General features: G+C 35.3%; 1 protein-coding gene across 3 annotated transcripts in view; it reads right to left on the bottom strand.

The window, feature by feature from the left end:
* LOC127846381 (phagosome assembly factor 1-like) overlaps window positions 1–16393 on the bottom strand; it is a 60260-nt gene that overhangs the window by 17354 nt on the left and 26513 nt on the right. For all 3 annotated transcript variants that reach the window (XR_008033483.1, XR_008033484.1, XM_052377591.1), the window contains exons 4-6: window positions 1571–1614; window positions 897–976; window positions 466–545 (exon numbers count right to left, since the gene is read on the bottom strand). Coding sequence is in view for 1 of the 3 variants with exons in the window: in XM_052377591.1 (XP_052233551.1) it covers window positions 466–545; window positions 897–976; window positions 1571–1614 (204 nt within the window). In the remaining 2 variants the exon portion in view is untranslated. The remainder of the gene's footprint in view (window positions 1–465; window positions 546–896; window positions 977–1570; window positions 1615–16393) is intronic.

Below are 16393 nucleotides of genomic sequence, written 5' to 3'. Positions count from 1 at the left end.
TTTGAATCAGAAATCAAATGGAAGGTTGGAGAAAAAATGGGATCCAAGCACCCTCCGCGTTATATTGGATTCAGCGTTATAACGGAGCGCTTTATATTGGAGTTACAGTGTAATAAATAATGATAACAGATAACTCTCTAGACAAGCCTATCAATCAAATTGCATTACCTAACAGTAACATGGCATTAGTTGATGTATTTCATGTTTATCTGTGTTCTTCAAAAAGTCATTACAAATACTAAACATGTATTTACATTAGAGAAAAAATCATCCTGTGTGAATCTAAAATGGTTCTTAACAATGAACTGCGTGTGTGTTGTTCACAAACATATGTGATATTTGCACAGTTCAAATTTACATAAAGATTGTGTTTTCCAATCAAATACATAGTTTATAAAAACACTATCTAAGGGACAGAATATGTGTAGTAAAAAGATATCCTGAAACATAAGTTGTCTCCCTTACCTCAAATTTGGATTCAATTGGAAAATCAAACGACAGCCCACGGAAGTTCAACACAAACAACTGTTTTTCAGAGTTGTAAACTGTAAATAAGAATTAGAAAAAACTGACACATCATTTCTAAAACTGTACCTTCTCAGTTTTCAGCTAAAATTTGCTTCATCCATATTTCATCACATTTTCTGTGTGTGTCTTAAAAGGATCGAAAAGCAAAAAACTCCTAGTTAAAATGTATTTTTGCTGCCATTTTGAAAAGACACATTACGTACGTCTACAAGTGACTATTGAATTAAAATCGTTACTCGACAGAAATCAACAAAATTACTGTCTCTGTTACGTAAATCAATATTCAACTGATACCAATAAAATACACATGCATGTTTTATATGTGCTATTGATCAATCGTGAGGAAGGTCAAGGGAAGAACCACCAACCTCCAGGATGTGTAGCCCCAAATGACTGGTCGATTTGTTCTATAGTGGGCTGTATGGTGCTGGTGTTGAAATGGACTCCACTGCAACAACAAACAAGAGAGCCATGGGCTCTAAACCGCTCACCTGAGACCTGAAGGAACTAAACTATTCAGAGAAGGTGGAGTTAAGAATACTTCATGAAACATACACATTTAACCCTTTGCATGCTGGGTAATGTGTCTTCTGCTAAAATGTCGTCTGCTGAATTTCTAAAATTAGCATTTTCTTTGATTTTTTTTAAAGAATACTATCAGAATAGCAAACAGTTTGGATCCTGATGAGACGCCACGTTCTGTGGCGTCTCATCAGGATCCAAACTGTTTGCAAAGGCCTTCAAAATTCGGTTCCCGCACTGAAAGGGTTAATAGCTAGGCAGACTTTTTATTTTCAACCTCTGCTGAGAAATGATAAAAACTGATATTCTGGCCAAGTTTCATAAAGATTTGAGTTGAAATGTGACTTATTTAGTGTTAACAAGCTTATTCTTTAATTGGACCTACTGACAGAGTTTTTAACCTCACATGACCATGTTTTTAAAAATGATTTTTACAATTTTAAATTATAAGTCTCAATAAAATAATATATAATAAGAACCATGTTGATAAGCATTATATTCCAAAAATATAAATACATACCAGTATTTTAACTTCACTTTACTCATATTGCTCACTTCGATTATCTGAAAGAAATACAAAATTACATAGCATCATAATTTTTTTTATGTCAAAGGCGTTTATCACGTGATGATCTAAAGGAAGTCAAAATGGCTAGGTTAGTGCCGATAAAGTTTTATTCCATGTTTTAAACACTTAAACTTGTTTACATTTGTTAATGCTGCTCATTTTTCAGCCAAATTTAATCAGAAAGAAAGTGATTACTGTTTATTTCGTATTAATATATGCTCTTTAACTCGCCTTTAATTGCAACGTTATTTCTAAGCGGGATCACAAAATAACAGCTCCCGCTAACAAAATGGGTAGTGAGTAAAGTCAAGACATAAACCAAATATAAATATGAAATAAACTCTTATCACTTTCTTACTGATATGGCTGGAAAGTGTGCTGCCCTCTGATGTGTACAACAATTCACAATTTGCAAACTAGATTTATTTTCAGGGTTTTTTTGGGGTTGTGGGGGAAGGGGCCTTTAGCCCTTATGTGGGATTTTCCAATTTGGGGAAAAATTGTGCGCGTGGGAATTTTCGCGGCGTTTTACTTTTTGGGGGATTTGTTTACTTACTCTCTCATTATTACAATACATTTGAACATTTTTGCACTATATTTATTGTTTTTTCATAATTTATTTCGTTTGGCAAGATTAATTTGAAATAGAATTGAGATATTATAATCATGAGACACATCTTTCTATTAAAAAAAATATAAAATAAAAAAATATTTTTTTTTTTTTTAAGGGGGGAATTTTTGGTTCTGAAAGGGGAAAAAACCAGCCTAGTTTGGTGGGGGAAGACGCCGATATTCGGCGTCTGTTATATAAGGTAATAAACCCCTGATTTTAACACTTAAAAAAAAGATTAATCAGGTATTTGAACAATGCATAAAGTAAAAATTTAAAGATTAAAGACTTACACAAATACAAGTATTTCACCTTTTCCATGATGACCTACATGTTCCCACGGGAAATGTCAAACGTGGTATTTCATTGATTTTGATGGCCTTCAATATTTTACCACTGTCTTCGATCAAATATATTGAAAAGACGTGTTCAAGAACATGGGTGACCATGGTTGATTATTGCACATGTGAGCATTGCCAGACCAATCATTGTCTGCCATGTGAGACCATGGTCTACGCTGGTATTCCATGGCAAAACTTAATAGACCAGGGTTTTCAATGTTCTAGCTTTTAGTTTAAAAACAAAGGTAATATTATATACAAACCTTACTTTATAAGTTACATAACGATTATTGCCTCACTATTATATCAAAATAATACACTTTTTTGTCTTCATAGCCAAGGCCAGCATTTTTTTATTGTTTGTTATACGGGAGCTCCTGACCCTATTTTTCGACAAATACAAAAAAAAATAAAAGTCACTTTCATTTTTTTTTATTTACAATTCACCCGCCGACCTGGTATTTTATCCAAAACTAGAAAAAAAATTGCGCAGTTTGCCGAAAGTGTTGTTAAAAATGTGTTTATAATACGGGTTGTTTCGTTGTGCCATGTCGACTTGTAAAGCGTCAGCGATTTTCATTGGCTATTGCAGCCAATACCTTGGCTATTGCAGCCAATACCACACGCTATTAGCCAATCGGTGGGTATTTAACAAATGATTTTCATATTGCATTTCCGAAATGGCGGACATTAACAACAAGGAGACAAATGTAGCATTTTTTAAAATCAAATTAATTAAAAACGGAGCAGACACAATTTCAATTATAAAAGTTAATCTTCAGAACACCATTGTTGACATCATGCCCATATTATGTGATACAAAATTAAACATAATTAGAGTTTTTGCATATGATGCAGAAGTGTCACCATCGATAACTTTCGGTGTGTTAAAAAGTTTTGGGTAGGTTTATTAAATATGCGTACAGTAGACTCTCTGTAAACCGGACGGTCTCGGAATGGGCCTGATCGTCCGGTTTTCAGAGAGTTCCGGTTACCAAGAGTTTGCATATTGCCGAAATATACATGGTATGCATTGTGTACAGAATCACATAAAAATCAAACAAACCATATACATTTACATGTACCATGTGATAACTGTACGCAGATACTGATGATGTTAATTGCATTCTTAAAAAAATGTGTTTTTAATCGATTAAAAGCAAAAAAAAATCCATTACGACTTGTTTTGATAAATCCCAAAGTGAGCGTGGTGCTTTATACATGTACGTACGTGGCATTTGTCATATAGGCGAGTGACGACACAAATAAGATTGTTGTACAGTACAGCCAAAGCGGCACAAACATAATCCGCGGCTATGCCACGGCCAGATTATTAGTCCGCGGCATAGCCGAATCATGTGTTCACTGCGGCGTATCGCCGTGGCACTCGGCATCGATCCGCGCAACGACGCCGAGTCTGTATTAACCTAGCGTACTTTCGCCGAGTAAATCTGCCGCATACGTACGCGGCGGATCGAGTGAAAAGATATCCACCTACATGTACATACATGTATGTGTAAAGTAGAATTAATTACGCGCAACTGTTTATGTTTCGTTCAACTATCATTATTAAATTTGTAATCCGAAACACACTTCCGAATTTTAATGCTAACGCGTCCTTTGGCAAATTCTAGCGTCAAATAAACAGTGCTAAAATATCCTTTGTTTCATAAAAAGCGCGCAAAAATTATGCAGACATGTAGAACGTCGTTTGGAAAGTTTGGGTGTATTTTGTGTTGTATAAATACATGAACATCACGTCAGGCGTAAATCGCGTGTTCAGTGGAAAAAAAACCGCCCCGATTAGACGTTATTTCATCATGTCTATGAATAGTAACAAATGCCAAAATGTATTTGATACTTAAGGAAATAGCGAGAATGTTTGTGTATCGTAAATATTTACCAGCATTTGCTTTAAAACTGGAATATACAGAATTATTGGGTAATTAGTAGCGATATTAACTGTATAATATGAACAAAATAAAACTTGTTTATATACGCATATTCAAACAATAGTTATAATAAGCTGATAATTAACAAAACAACAAATACGTCGTCACCGTCTTGATTATTGATGTGGCTTCAAACTTCAAGTTTTCTCAGCAAAAATATAATAGCAGAATCAACATGCAATTAATTTATAAATCTACCATATGCTGGAGCCTTGACCACTTGTATGTGCAAAAACATAATTACGTGACCTTTTTTATGTGTGAAATACATACACTACGGGCGGGAAACAAACTTAATTGGCCAGACACATTAACTATGCTTACATGTATATGCTAATACAATCCGCGCACAATAAATTTATTATGATTTTAATTATTATTATAATTGTTCTTTCAAAATTTGTCAACTACATGTAACTAATAATTTTAAAAAGATTTTTTATTTCATGATGCGCATCAACTCGGCATCATAACGCGGATCGCGGCATGCCTCGGCGGACAAATGCGAAGTTTCGCGGCGAAATGCAACTTGCCGCCGCATACTGACGCGGCTTCAACGACTGACGCGGCATCGACTCGTTTCGCCTTGCCGCCGCGGATCGCGAAATACGTTTTGTTCCGCTTTGGCTGTACTGTAGATACACGATTTATTATCATAAAACATACACACACGCAAAAAACAGCGGCATAATTATTTTTTAAGATATTTTTTAAGATATTCATAATCTCAAAACCTACTTATTCTTGAAGTTTACGATTTCACGAAAAAGTCCAAGATCACTCTTTGCTTGAAAGCACATTTCTCCTTTATGTTAAAAGCATGGCTATAAGATCTTTTAAAATAACCGAGAAGATCACAAGAAAGTGAGCGTCGCAACGGCATGCATTATTTTTTAAATTAAATTGTTTATCATAGGCGATTATAAATAATTAATAAAACGATCGAGTCAATCACTTTTAGGTGTTTTTGTACTTGCATCAATAATCCCATTCCCCACCCACCCACATATATTCTTTATTTAGAAAAAAAGTATGCAACACAGCTTCTGAAGAAAATAACATTGGGTCCGGATGTTCGTATGTCCGTCAAAGTCATAAGAAAGTTTTAATTATTTTTCTTGACACAGTAGCAAAATAACATGCTTATTATTCTTCATAAACTTAAAACAAAACACTTTTTCCATATATTAAACTGTATAACTATTTTTATATCAACATTTTAACCTTTTTTCCGGTACCTTTTGACCAAGTTACGTCCCTTTGTTTGGATCAGTTCATTTTATTGAAATTTTACAGACAAAACCAAAGTTTTGACTTTCAAAATGCATGAAAAAGTAAATGGAATTTATTTCTTAATTATTTGATCAGTTTTGTAAATCAGAAATACATCTTAATGTATTTTTCAAAAATGAGTTATTATTCAGCCGAAATATGATGTTCTATCAACTGTACATAATGTTTTCATACTGCAGAATTTGTACTGCAAGGAATGCAAGTAAATTTATCACACCTCAGGCTTTGTTGATAAATGTGCTCAATTGGCTCTATGTATTTGTTCCAAGGGTTATTATTATCTTCACATTTATAAAGCTCTCTCTGTTTATTATTTATCCAAGAAAATGTCATTGCTGTTTCTCCTTAAAATAATACAGACAACACATTTCATAGAAATTTTCATTTGAACTTAAACTGTGAACAAGGGCTGTTTGTAAAACATGCATGCCCCCCATATGGGCTGTCCATTTTAGTGGCAGCCATTGTGTGAGTACGATTTTTGTCACTGTGACCTTGACCTTTGACCTAGTGACCTGAAAATCAATAGGGGTCATCTGCGAGTCACGTTCAATGTACCTATGAAGTGTCATGATCCTAGGCAAAAGCGTTCTTGAGTTATCATCCGAAAATCATTTTACTATTTCAGGTCACCGTGACCTTGACCTTTGACCTTGTGACCTCAAAATCAATAAGGGTCATCTGCGAGTCATGATCAATCTACCTATGAAGTTTCATGATCCTAGGCGTATGCGTTCTTGAGTTATCATCCGGAAACCATTTTACTATTTCGGGTCATCGTGACCTTGACCTTTGACCTAGTGACCTCAAAATTGATAGGGGTCATCTGCGAGTCATGATCAATCTACCCATGAAGTTTCATGATCCTAGGCGTATGCGTTCTTGAGTTATCATCCGGAAACCATTTTGCTATTTCGGGTCACCGTGACCTTGACCTTTGACCTAGTGACCTCAAAATCAATAGGGGTCATCTGCGAGTCATGATCAGTCTACCCATGAAGTTTCATGATCCTAGGCGTATGCGTTCTTGAGTTATCATCCGGAAACCATTTTACTATTTCGGGTCACCGTGACCTTGACATTTGACCTAGTGACCTCAAAATTCATAGGGGTCATCTGCGAGTCATGATCAATCTACCCATGAAGTTTAATGATCCTAGGCGTATGCGTTCTTGAGTTATCATCCGGAAATCATTTTACTATTTCGGGTCACCGTGACCTTGACCTTTGACCTATTGACCTCAAAATCAATAGGGGTCATCTGCGAGTCATGATCAATCTACCCATGAAGTTTCATGATCCTAAGTGTATGCGTTCTTGAGTTATCATCTGGAAACCATTTTACTATTTCGGGTCACCGTGACCTTGACCTTTGACCTAGTGACCTCAAAATCAATAAGGGTCATCTGCGAGTCATGATCAATGTACCTATGAAGTTTCATGATCCTAGCCCCAAGCGTTCTTGAGTTATCATACGACAACCACCTGGTGGACGGACCGACCGACCTACCCACCGACCGACCGACCGACATGAGCAAAGCAATATACCCCCTCTTCTTTGAAGGGGGGCATAATAAGAGGGAAACAAAATAATATGCAAAAGTTTACACCATTTTATTTTGACAATACTGTGAAACTTTTACGAAATTATTAAAATAAAATACTTTTTTAAAACAAGGGCTGTTTGTAAAACATGCATGCCCCCCATATGGGCTGTCTGTTGTACTGGCAACCATTGTGTGAATACGACTTTTGTCACTGTGACCTTGACCTTTGACCTAGTGACCTGAAAATCAATAGGGGTCATCTGCAAGTCACGATCAATGTACCTATGAAGTGTCATGATCCTAGGCAAAAGCGTTCTTGAGTTATCATCCGAAAATCATTTTACTTTTTCAGGTCACCGTGACCTTGACCTTTGACCTTGTGACCTCAAAATCAATAGGGGTCATCTGCGAGTCATGATCAATCTACCTATGAAGTTTCATGATCCTAGGCATATGCGTTCTTGAGTTATCATCCGAAAATCATTTTACTATTTCGGGTTACCGTGACCTTGACCTTTGACCTAGTGACCTGAAAATCAATAGGGGTCATCTGTGAGTCATGATCAATCTACCTATAAAGTTTCATGATCCTAGGCATATGCATTCTTGAATTATCATCTGAAAATCATTTTACTATTTCGGGTCACCGTGACCTTGACCTTGGACCTAGTGACCTCAAAATCAATAGGGGTCATCTGCGAGTCATGATCAATCTACCCATGAAGTTTCATGATCCTAGGCGTATGCGTTCTTGAGTTATCATCCGGAAACCATTTTACTATTTCAGGTCACCGTTACCTTGACCTTTGACCTAGTGAGCTCAAAATCAATAGGGGTCATCTGCCAGTCATGATCAATCTACCCATGAAGTTTCATGATCCTAGGCGTATGCGTTCTTGAGTTATCATCCGGAAACCATTTTACTATTTCGGGTCACCGTGACCTTGACCTTTGACCTAGTGACCTCAAAATCAATAGGGGTCATCTGCAAGTCATGATCAATGTACCTATGAAGCTTCATGATCCTAGGCCCAAGCGTTCTTGAGTTATCGTCTGACAACCACCTGGTGGACGGACCGACCTACCGACCGACTGACCGACCTACCGACATGAGCAAAGCAAAATCCCCCCTTTTCTTCGAAGGGGGGCATAAATATACAATAACATAGTTCAAAAGTTGTTTTCTATATATAATTAATCTTGCGAGTAAATTATATACAGTCAGCAGAGTAATTCTACTAGAACAATTTAAATCCTTGCTACATGTACTATTTAATTCTTTATACGGCTTTCACTTAAGAGAATGTTCAATGAAATAAATCTAGGTTTCTAGGTATATTGTGTCTTTTACCTCAATATTTTGTTGGGGCTAATGTGAAGCCAATGGACATGATACAAAAACTACGAAGGTTACCACCAAACAATGTCCCATACAAAATAATTATCACCTAACCAGGGCTCAACATTAACCGAAAAACCAACTTGCCCTGCCGGGCAAGTACTTAGAAAATCTACTTGCCCTGAACGTAGAGCCGCTTGCCCAAACATGAAATATCACATTAACTGTAAACCTCATATTTTTTATAAAGATGAAAGAGATACATCACAAAACCTTTTTCGTTTTTGAACATTTAACAAAATGATTACTTCTATTAAAGTCTAATGAAAGTCTAAATTACATGCTCTTTGTTCTTTTTTGCACTTGCCCGGGCGGACAACTAGATTATAAAATAACTTGCCCGGACCCAACTTTTACTTGCCAGGGGCAATAGGACAACCGTTAATGTTGAGCCCTGCTAACCCATGCGTTTTGAGAGAATAAGATTGTTTAAGCTCTTTATTATATAAGTAAATATTAGTCATGTGAAACAAGGACAGGTTAATTTTTACTCCAAATGTATGATTTGATCACACCTAAAAGAAGAAAACACTAAAATGTTTCACACCAAATATTGAACCCCTGATCCTTGCGGTTTCTGTGTTGTTAGGGATTATCAAATACTGTGTTGTTAGGGATTATCAAATACATTAACCTATATAAATCAGTTGACCCCTGAAGCGCCAACAGTTTTGACCACGGAGACATGCTTTGAGGAAACTTAGCAAAAGAACCACTATATGGTTGGCATGCAACATAACAATCCAATGGGCCTTGCGGTTTCAGATAATGATTATATTATTTATATTTATAAGCAAAACAGTAACCCCTAGGGAGGGCAAATTTTCTGCATGATTTGAACAAACTTCAAAGAGAACCTCATAACGATGTTACACACCAAATATTGAGTCATGCCCTTTGTGTTCACTTTACATATATATATACACTATAACTCTCTCTGAATATAAAATGAAATGTTTTTATAAGTCTATAACTCTCGGTTTCTTAAATGAAATATTCACATTTTATGTACTAGAACTTTCACTACACAAAGTTTGGATCAAGATCAATTCAAGCGCAGTCTGATCAGGATCCAAAGTGTTCGCTTAACATCTTTAGAAGTACTGACTGAATGACAATTATGTTGAAGATGTTGGATCCTGATCATACTGCTCTTTTGGAGCCAAAATGGTCGCAATCGCCCTAAGGTCCAATTTTCTGTTACGTGGCTCATTTTTTCTCATGATTGATACAAATTATCATGATATAAAGAAAGTCTGTTGTATATTAAAGAGTATTTTTAGTGTGCAAATTCCACCCATGGATGAAAGTTACAAAGTTGGTTGTTATTTAAAGCTATTAAACAATGTAAAAAGTTTTCAAGTCTTTTCTATTTAAGTCAAATGCATGCTATATTTGTTATAAACATACATATGATATACACTCAACAAAAGTTTAACGACCACTATAATACACTACACACCTGGTGTGTTTAATAGTCTCTATTGAAGCAATATAGTATATTAATACATGCGAAAGGTGCTTTTACCTATAAATATACATAAAAATATGTTTACTATTATTATAAAAAGCTTCTACAACAGTGTAATGAGATATATAAAACACTTGAAGGTTAATGCATGTATACATAAGGTTAAATTGGCTGAATTTTAAATTTTCAAAATAAAATAAAAATCGGTTTAGACAGTTTTATTTTTATTTTTTTGGTAGACTGCTCACTTTTCATGCTTTTATTTTTATTTACCCCCCCCCCCCCCCCCGACTCAATTTTTTTGAAAAATTTCCCGTAAAACAAATAATAAAAAAATGCTGGCCCAATGGGGCTGTAAAATATTGAACATCTCTTAGCCAAAGGCATTTTTATAAAGCTGAAAAGATTTTAAATTCTTTCAAAATAATATTATTTCATGGAAGTACAACATGAATTTTGATATTTCAAATAGGGGTTTAATTGGTAAACAGAGTAGTAGTGCTCACACTTCTATTCCATGATGAAATATTTACAGGATTAAATTCACTCTGACAGTTCTACACTAATTTTTTTAGTCTTAAGTATTGCTGTGTTCTTTTCATTTTTATTTAAATTATAAGTAGAAGTTTCACCTTCTTGAATATGTTGGAAAAACAAATATTGTTGTTGTTTTTTATTTCCCTACTGCAATACCAATTAATTAGCCTGCAAGTGTCAAAGCATTAATAAAGATGAGGGCCTGAAAGGCCCAAAGTCGGTCACCTGAGATAACAAGATATTATTGGGACAATTTATCTTCTGACCAAGTTTCATGAAGATAGGAAAATAAATGTGGCCTCTAGAGTGTTAACAAGGTTTTACTATAGCCATATAAGGAAAAATGCCCTGCCCCCCCCCCCCCCCCCCCCCGGCGGCCATGTTTTTCAACCAACCGGCATTATTTTCAAACTCGTCCAAGATATTATTGGGATGAATCTTCTGACCAAGTTTTATGAAGATCAGACAATGACTGTGGCCTCTAGAGTGTTAACAAGATTTTACTATAGCCATATATAGCCTTATAAGAAAAAATGCCCCGCCCCTTGGCAGCCATGTTTTTCAAGCAAACGTAACCATTTTCAAACGCATCCAAGATATCATTGAAACCAATCTTCTGACCAAATTTCATGAAGATTGGACAATAAATGTGGCCTCTAGAGAGTTAACAAGGCAAATGTTGACGCCGCACAACGCATAACAGACAACGGACGACGGACAACGGACAAAAAGCGATCACAAAAGCTCACCATCAGCACGTTGTGCTCAGGTGAGCTAATAAACAATTGAGACAGTTTCATTTTCTCTTATTAAGACTGCTGCCAGCTGTTAATAATGAGCTTTTTAATGAAGCAATTAGATTCATGAGGAGGCCATTTCAGCAATAAAATATAACTTTAAAACAAATCCATCATTGGTGATGACCAGTCAAGCCTAAAGTGACCAATGTCCGCAGCACATGACCACTGGTCAGTGTGAACTTTGACCAGCTGCCAGCAAATATTGGGAAACACCCCATAAAATCTGCCCATCAAATAAAACAGTTCAGCCTCCCATAAACTTCAGTAGCAACAAAAGCCCACTTCAAGATGAAAATTTCTAACACTATCAAAACTCTTACTTTTTCTAACAAATTTGATCCTTACTGACCCCTGGCTACTAAATTTTTCACAGTTCATAGTAATGACCCTGATCAAATTTTTCTTTATGAGTGTTCTATTGTCATGGTCCATTATGCCACACGACCAATAGGCCAGGTTTCCTTCCAAATTGCAGGAAAATACAAACACCAGCTTAAAAGACTCATTAAGAAAGGCCTTAGCCAAGTGCCAATTATTTATGATGTTTTCAACAAAATAATGCTAGCATGCTACGATAATAAAGTGGTAAGGTATGGACCACTTAATAGACACGCTGCACTTAGGGGGCAAGGTGCAGTACAGGCAAGTTATTGCTTTTACAATTATCAGTGTAATTTACTACTCTTGTATACAATTGAGTACTAAATTGCAGTTTTAACACATCTGCAAAATATTCTGAACAACACTTTTGATGCAAACTACACACATTTTTGTTAAAAAATTCTATTCCGTCTGATTTAGATAAATATTGGTTGGCAGAGTTTTTAATAATAAACTATTTTGAAATAGCTCTAACAAGATCTTCTTCACAGACATAACCATAATAACCACAATTATGGTATGACAAATACTGTACTAGCATGCATATTAACCATATGACCCTCCCTAACATAACAACCACAATTTCTGAGTGACAAAAAAACCCTGAAATAACGTGCATACTCCCAGTATGGCATCTATTCACAAAACTAATGTTATTAAACTAGCCTAAGTACTTATTTCCAGTAGAGGACTGATTATTACAAAAACAGTAGTACAAATACCATGCAATAATGGTAGACCCAAAATGTTTTAATTAATCAGAAGAAGACACAATTCATTAAATTAAATAGCATTTGGAAAATCCCACTGAATTTGAGGATTGTTGTGTTGCTATCATTTAATGTATAATAATACATGTATATACTGCATCAAACATTATATTTATTGTACTTTTTAAAAAAGAGTCCCTAGAAATCTGATTCAGAGTATAATGGAATGTTTAGCAGAATTTCAAGCCTAAGTCTACCCAATTGTTACAAAGAAAAATAATTTAAAAAACACCAGGAAAAAATATCCAAAATGTAGATTGTACTTCACTGATTTGTTTCATTATGTTGAATTAGGCCACATATCGCACATGGTTGACAATAAAACTGCAATCCTTACATTTGTCTTGCTCCTTCAACAGCCTCTCCCAACCCTTTGATTTGACTTTTATTTCATTTTAAAGATAGAAGTCATTTATTTCATGAGCGTTTGGCCTTTGTCTTCTTAGGGTCACCAGCAAAACGGGAATCAGTTGCTCATTACAACAAAGTTGGTCAGTAAATTACCATGATTTTATGGACAAAGCCATCATCAAATGACATTTAATTAAATAAATTATCTGTTTTTTACAAAACTGGGCGGTGCAAGTTTTTTGCAGATTTGGCAGCATTTTAATTTTGTTTCAGTCACTGTTCCAGTTAAAGCGTCACCTTAATTTAGAGACATAAACAGAGCTGACCCAGCACATGATATTTCTTGATAAATTTTGCAGAATGCCTTTTATAGGAAGGTATAGTATTCTTCAATCCTTGATTAAAGTCAACTTCAGAATAATCTTCATGAAAATATGTTTTTAAAGCTTTTCAACAATTTAAATGAAAAAATATTAATACTTGTAGTTTCTTTCCTGAACAATATGGAAGCATGTTTTTACATTAATGGCTTATGCTTTTATTTGCATAAAAATACACCTCTTTGGAATACAGAATATGCTTGAGAGTAAATTAAACTATTTAAAAAATGTAAATTGGTAATTGATTTATTAATAACTTCTAGCTAAGTTTAAATCTACTTTAACTAATGTCATATGAGATGTAACAATTTGTTTTACATAAGTCTGTATTTGGAGCATGTTGTGATAAACACACTCATTTCACGTGATATACTTTAAAGCACATGTGCAATGTAATCATGAAAGTGAACTTTTCAACCCGGATGCTCAGGTAAAACGCCAAAATGTTGTCAACCAATCGATAAGAGCCTCTTTTAAATTGTGCATGTTACGAAACAAGTCAGCTGCTATTGTTTTTCATGATGTAGAGAGTTATATGGTGATGTGGTTGAATATTATGTAAAGTTATCATTACTCTGCAAAATTCACTCACTATATGAATGTATTATGTTGTATAATTTTGTTTAACACAAGAAACAGTAAAGTTCATGAGTAATTCAATTATGTTCTATATTATAGATGGCAGACAAAAAGAACAAGAGGGCCATGGGCCCTAAGGCGCTCACCCGAGACCCAAAGGAACTGAACTATTCTGGGAAGGTGGAGTTCAAAATAATAAAAATACTTCATACAGACGGGCGTACATACTTAACTTGCGCTTTATAGTTTGATTATTTAGTGTAAAATCTTCAAAAGAGGACGAGTGCTGAGCAGACAGGCGGTAGTACAGACTTAGTGTGCTCTATTATTAAAATACGTTTTCACTGTTTTTGCATTCAAAGTTATTTAGAACAATGATACTCTGATTTTCAAATAATACTGTATTTCACATATCATACATGACATCTGCATATACAATTTATTAGAATAATGGTATTTCTGACTTTCACATAATACTGTATTTCACATATCATCCATGTAGGCCTACATGACTTTTGTATATCAATCTGTATATATGATTTAAAATGAAATTTCATACTTCATTTAAGAGTTAATTTTTGTTATTTATTTACATTTGTAAGTGTTGTTTGTAAACAATTCCTCTGCCCGCCCCCTGGCGGCCATGTTTTTCCACCGATCTGGACCATTTTCGAACTTGTCCGAGATATCAATGAAACCAATGTTTTGAACAACTTTCATGATGATTGGGCAAAAATTGTGGCTTCTAGAGTGTTCACAAGGTTTCTCTAAAGCCATATAAGGAATACTGCCCCGCCCCCTGGTGGCCATGTTTTTCAACGGACCGGAACAACTTTTGAACTCAACCAACATATCATTTAGACAAACATTTTGACAAAGTTACATGAAGATTGGGCATCAAATGTGACTTCCGCAGTGTTCACAAGGTTTTTCTTTTTTTGACCTAGTGACCTAGTTTTTGACCCAGCATGACCCAGTTTCGAACTCGGTCCAGGTATCATTGGGACAAATGTTCTGACCAAGTTTCATGAAGATCTGACAATAAATGTGGCCTCCAGAGTGTTCACAAGGCAAATGTTGACGACGGATGTACGACGCACGACGGACAAAAGGCGATCACAATAGCTCACCATGAGCACGTTGTGCTCAGGTGAGCTAAAAATGAAATCCACAAAATCAAAAATCATATTAGCATTGTCTAGCGAAAATGGGTCTTATGCAACTTGTGGCCAGCATAGCTCCAGAAGCTACAATGCCAGATAATGAGAACATCAAATCTTGCCTGACTTAATAGTTGACAGGGCAGCCACTGACCAGACTGCGTCAATCTGCAGGCTGGTCTAGAGTTAGGCTGGTCAAACATGGAATATGATCTTAACAAGGGACAAAATTGTCACAAAACCAGGTTTTCAATTGGGAAAAAAGTCTGATAAAGAGAGACAACTCAAACTGAACTGATTGTTTATAATTAACCCCCTTAGTATAAAAATTAATCTATTTTTAGTCGTGGCAACCTTGACCTTAGAGATATTGACGTAATTCTTTTGTGCGACACACCGTCCAATTATGGTGAACAAATATGCCAAATGATTTTAAAATCTCACAATGAATGACATAGTTATGGCCCGGACAAGCTCATTTATGGCCATTTTTTTACCTTTGAACTCAAAGTGTGACCTTGACCTTGGAGATATCGATGTAATTCTTTCGCATGACACACTGTCTAATGATGGTGAACAAATGTGCCAAATGATTTTAAAATCTCACAATGAAAGACTAAAGTTATGGCCTGGACAAGCTTGTTCCGCCCGCCAGCCAGCCCATCAGCCCGCCGACATTCGCCAATCTAATAACCAGTTTTTTCCTTCGGAAAACCTGGTTTAAAATTATCTCTATAAGGCAGGCAGGGGTTTTTCTGCTATGTAAAAAAGGCTGTAAAACAGACCCAATCCTAAAGCAAACAGACCGATCCCAAACCGAAGTTATTAAAAAAAAAAATCCAATTTCCAAAAAAAAAAAAATATGACTTATGATCATTAGACTCTATATCTCAATTTTATTTTAAAAACAACCTTCAAAATATATAACTATAATTTATATGATTTTCCCCCAAAATGGCAAAGAAAAGACCTGTTTTGTCAATAGTTTTTGATAAAAAAATCCCAATTTGGTCCTTTTTGTTGATAAAATTTTTCCAAATATGCCATTTTTATCAATTAACAAATCTCAATTTGACCAGACTCATTTTCCCAAAATGGTTGGAAAAAACCCTGTAAGGCCTAATAACAGCATTTTTAGAGAAGAGAAAAAAATGTAAAACAATTTTCGTTCAATAATAAATAAAATATAATCTCCTATGCCTAA

This window comes from Dreissena polymorpha, chromosome 9 (assembly GCF_020536995.1).
Source record: "Dreissena polymorpha isolate Duluth1 chromosome 9, UMN_Dpol_1.0, whole genome shotgun sequence".
NCBI lineage: Eukaryota > Metazoa > Mollusca > Bivalvia > Myida > Dreissenidae > Dreissena > Dreissena polymorpha.
This window is presented reverse-complemented; position numbering and strand designations above follow the sequence as displayed.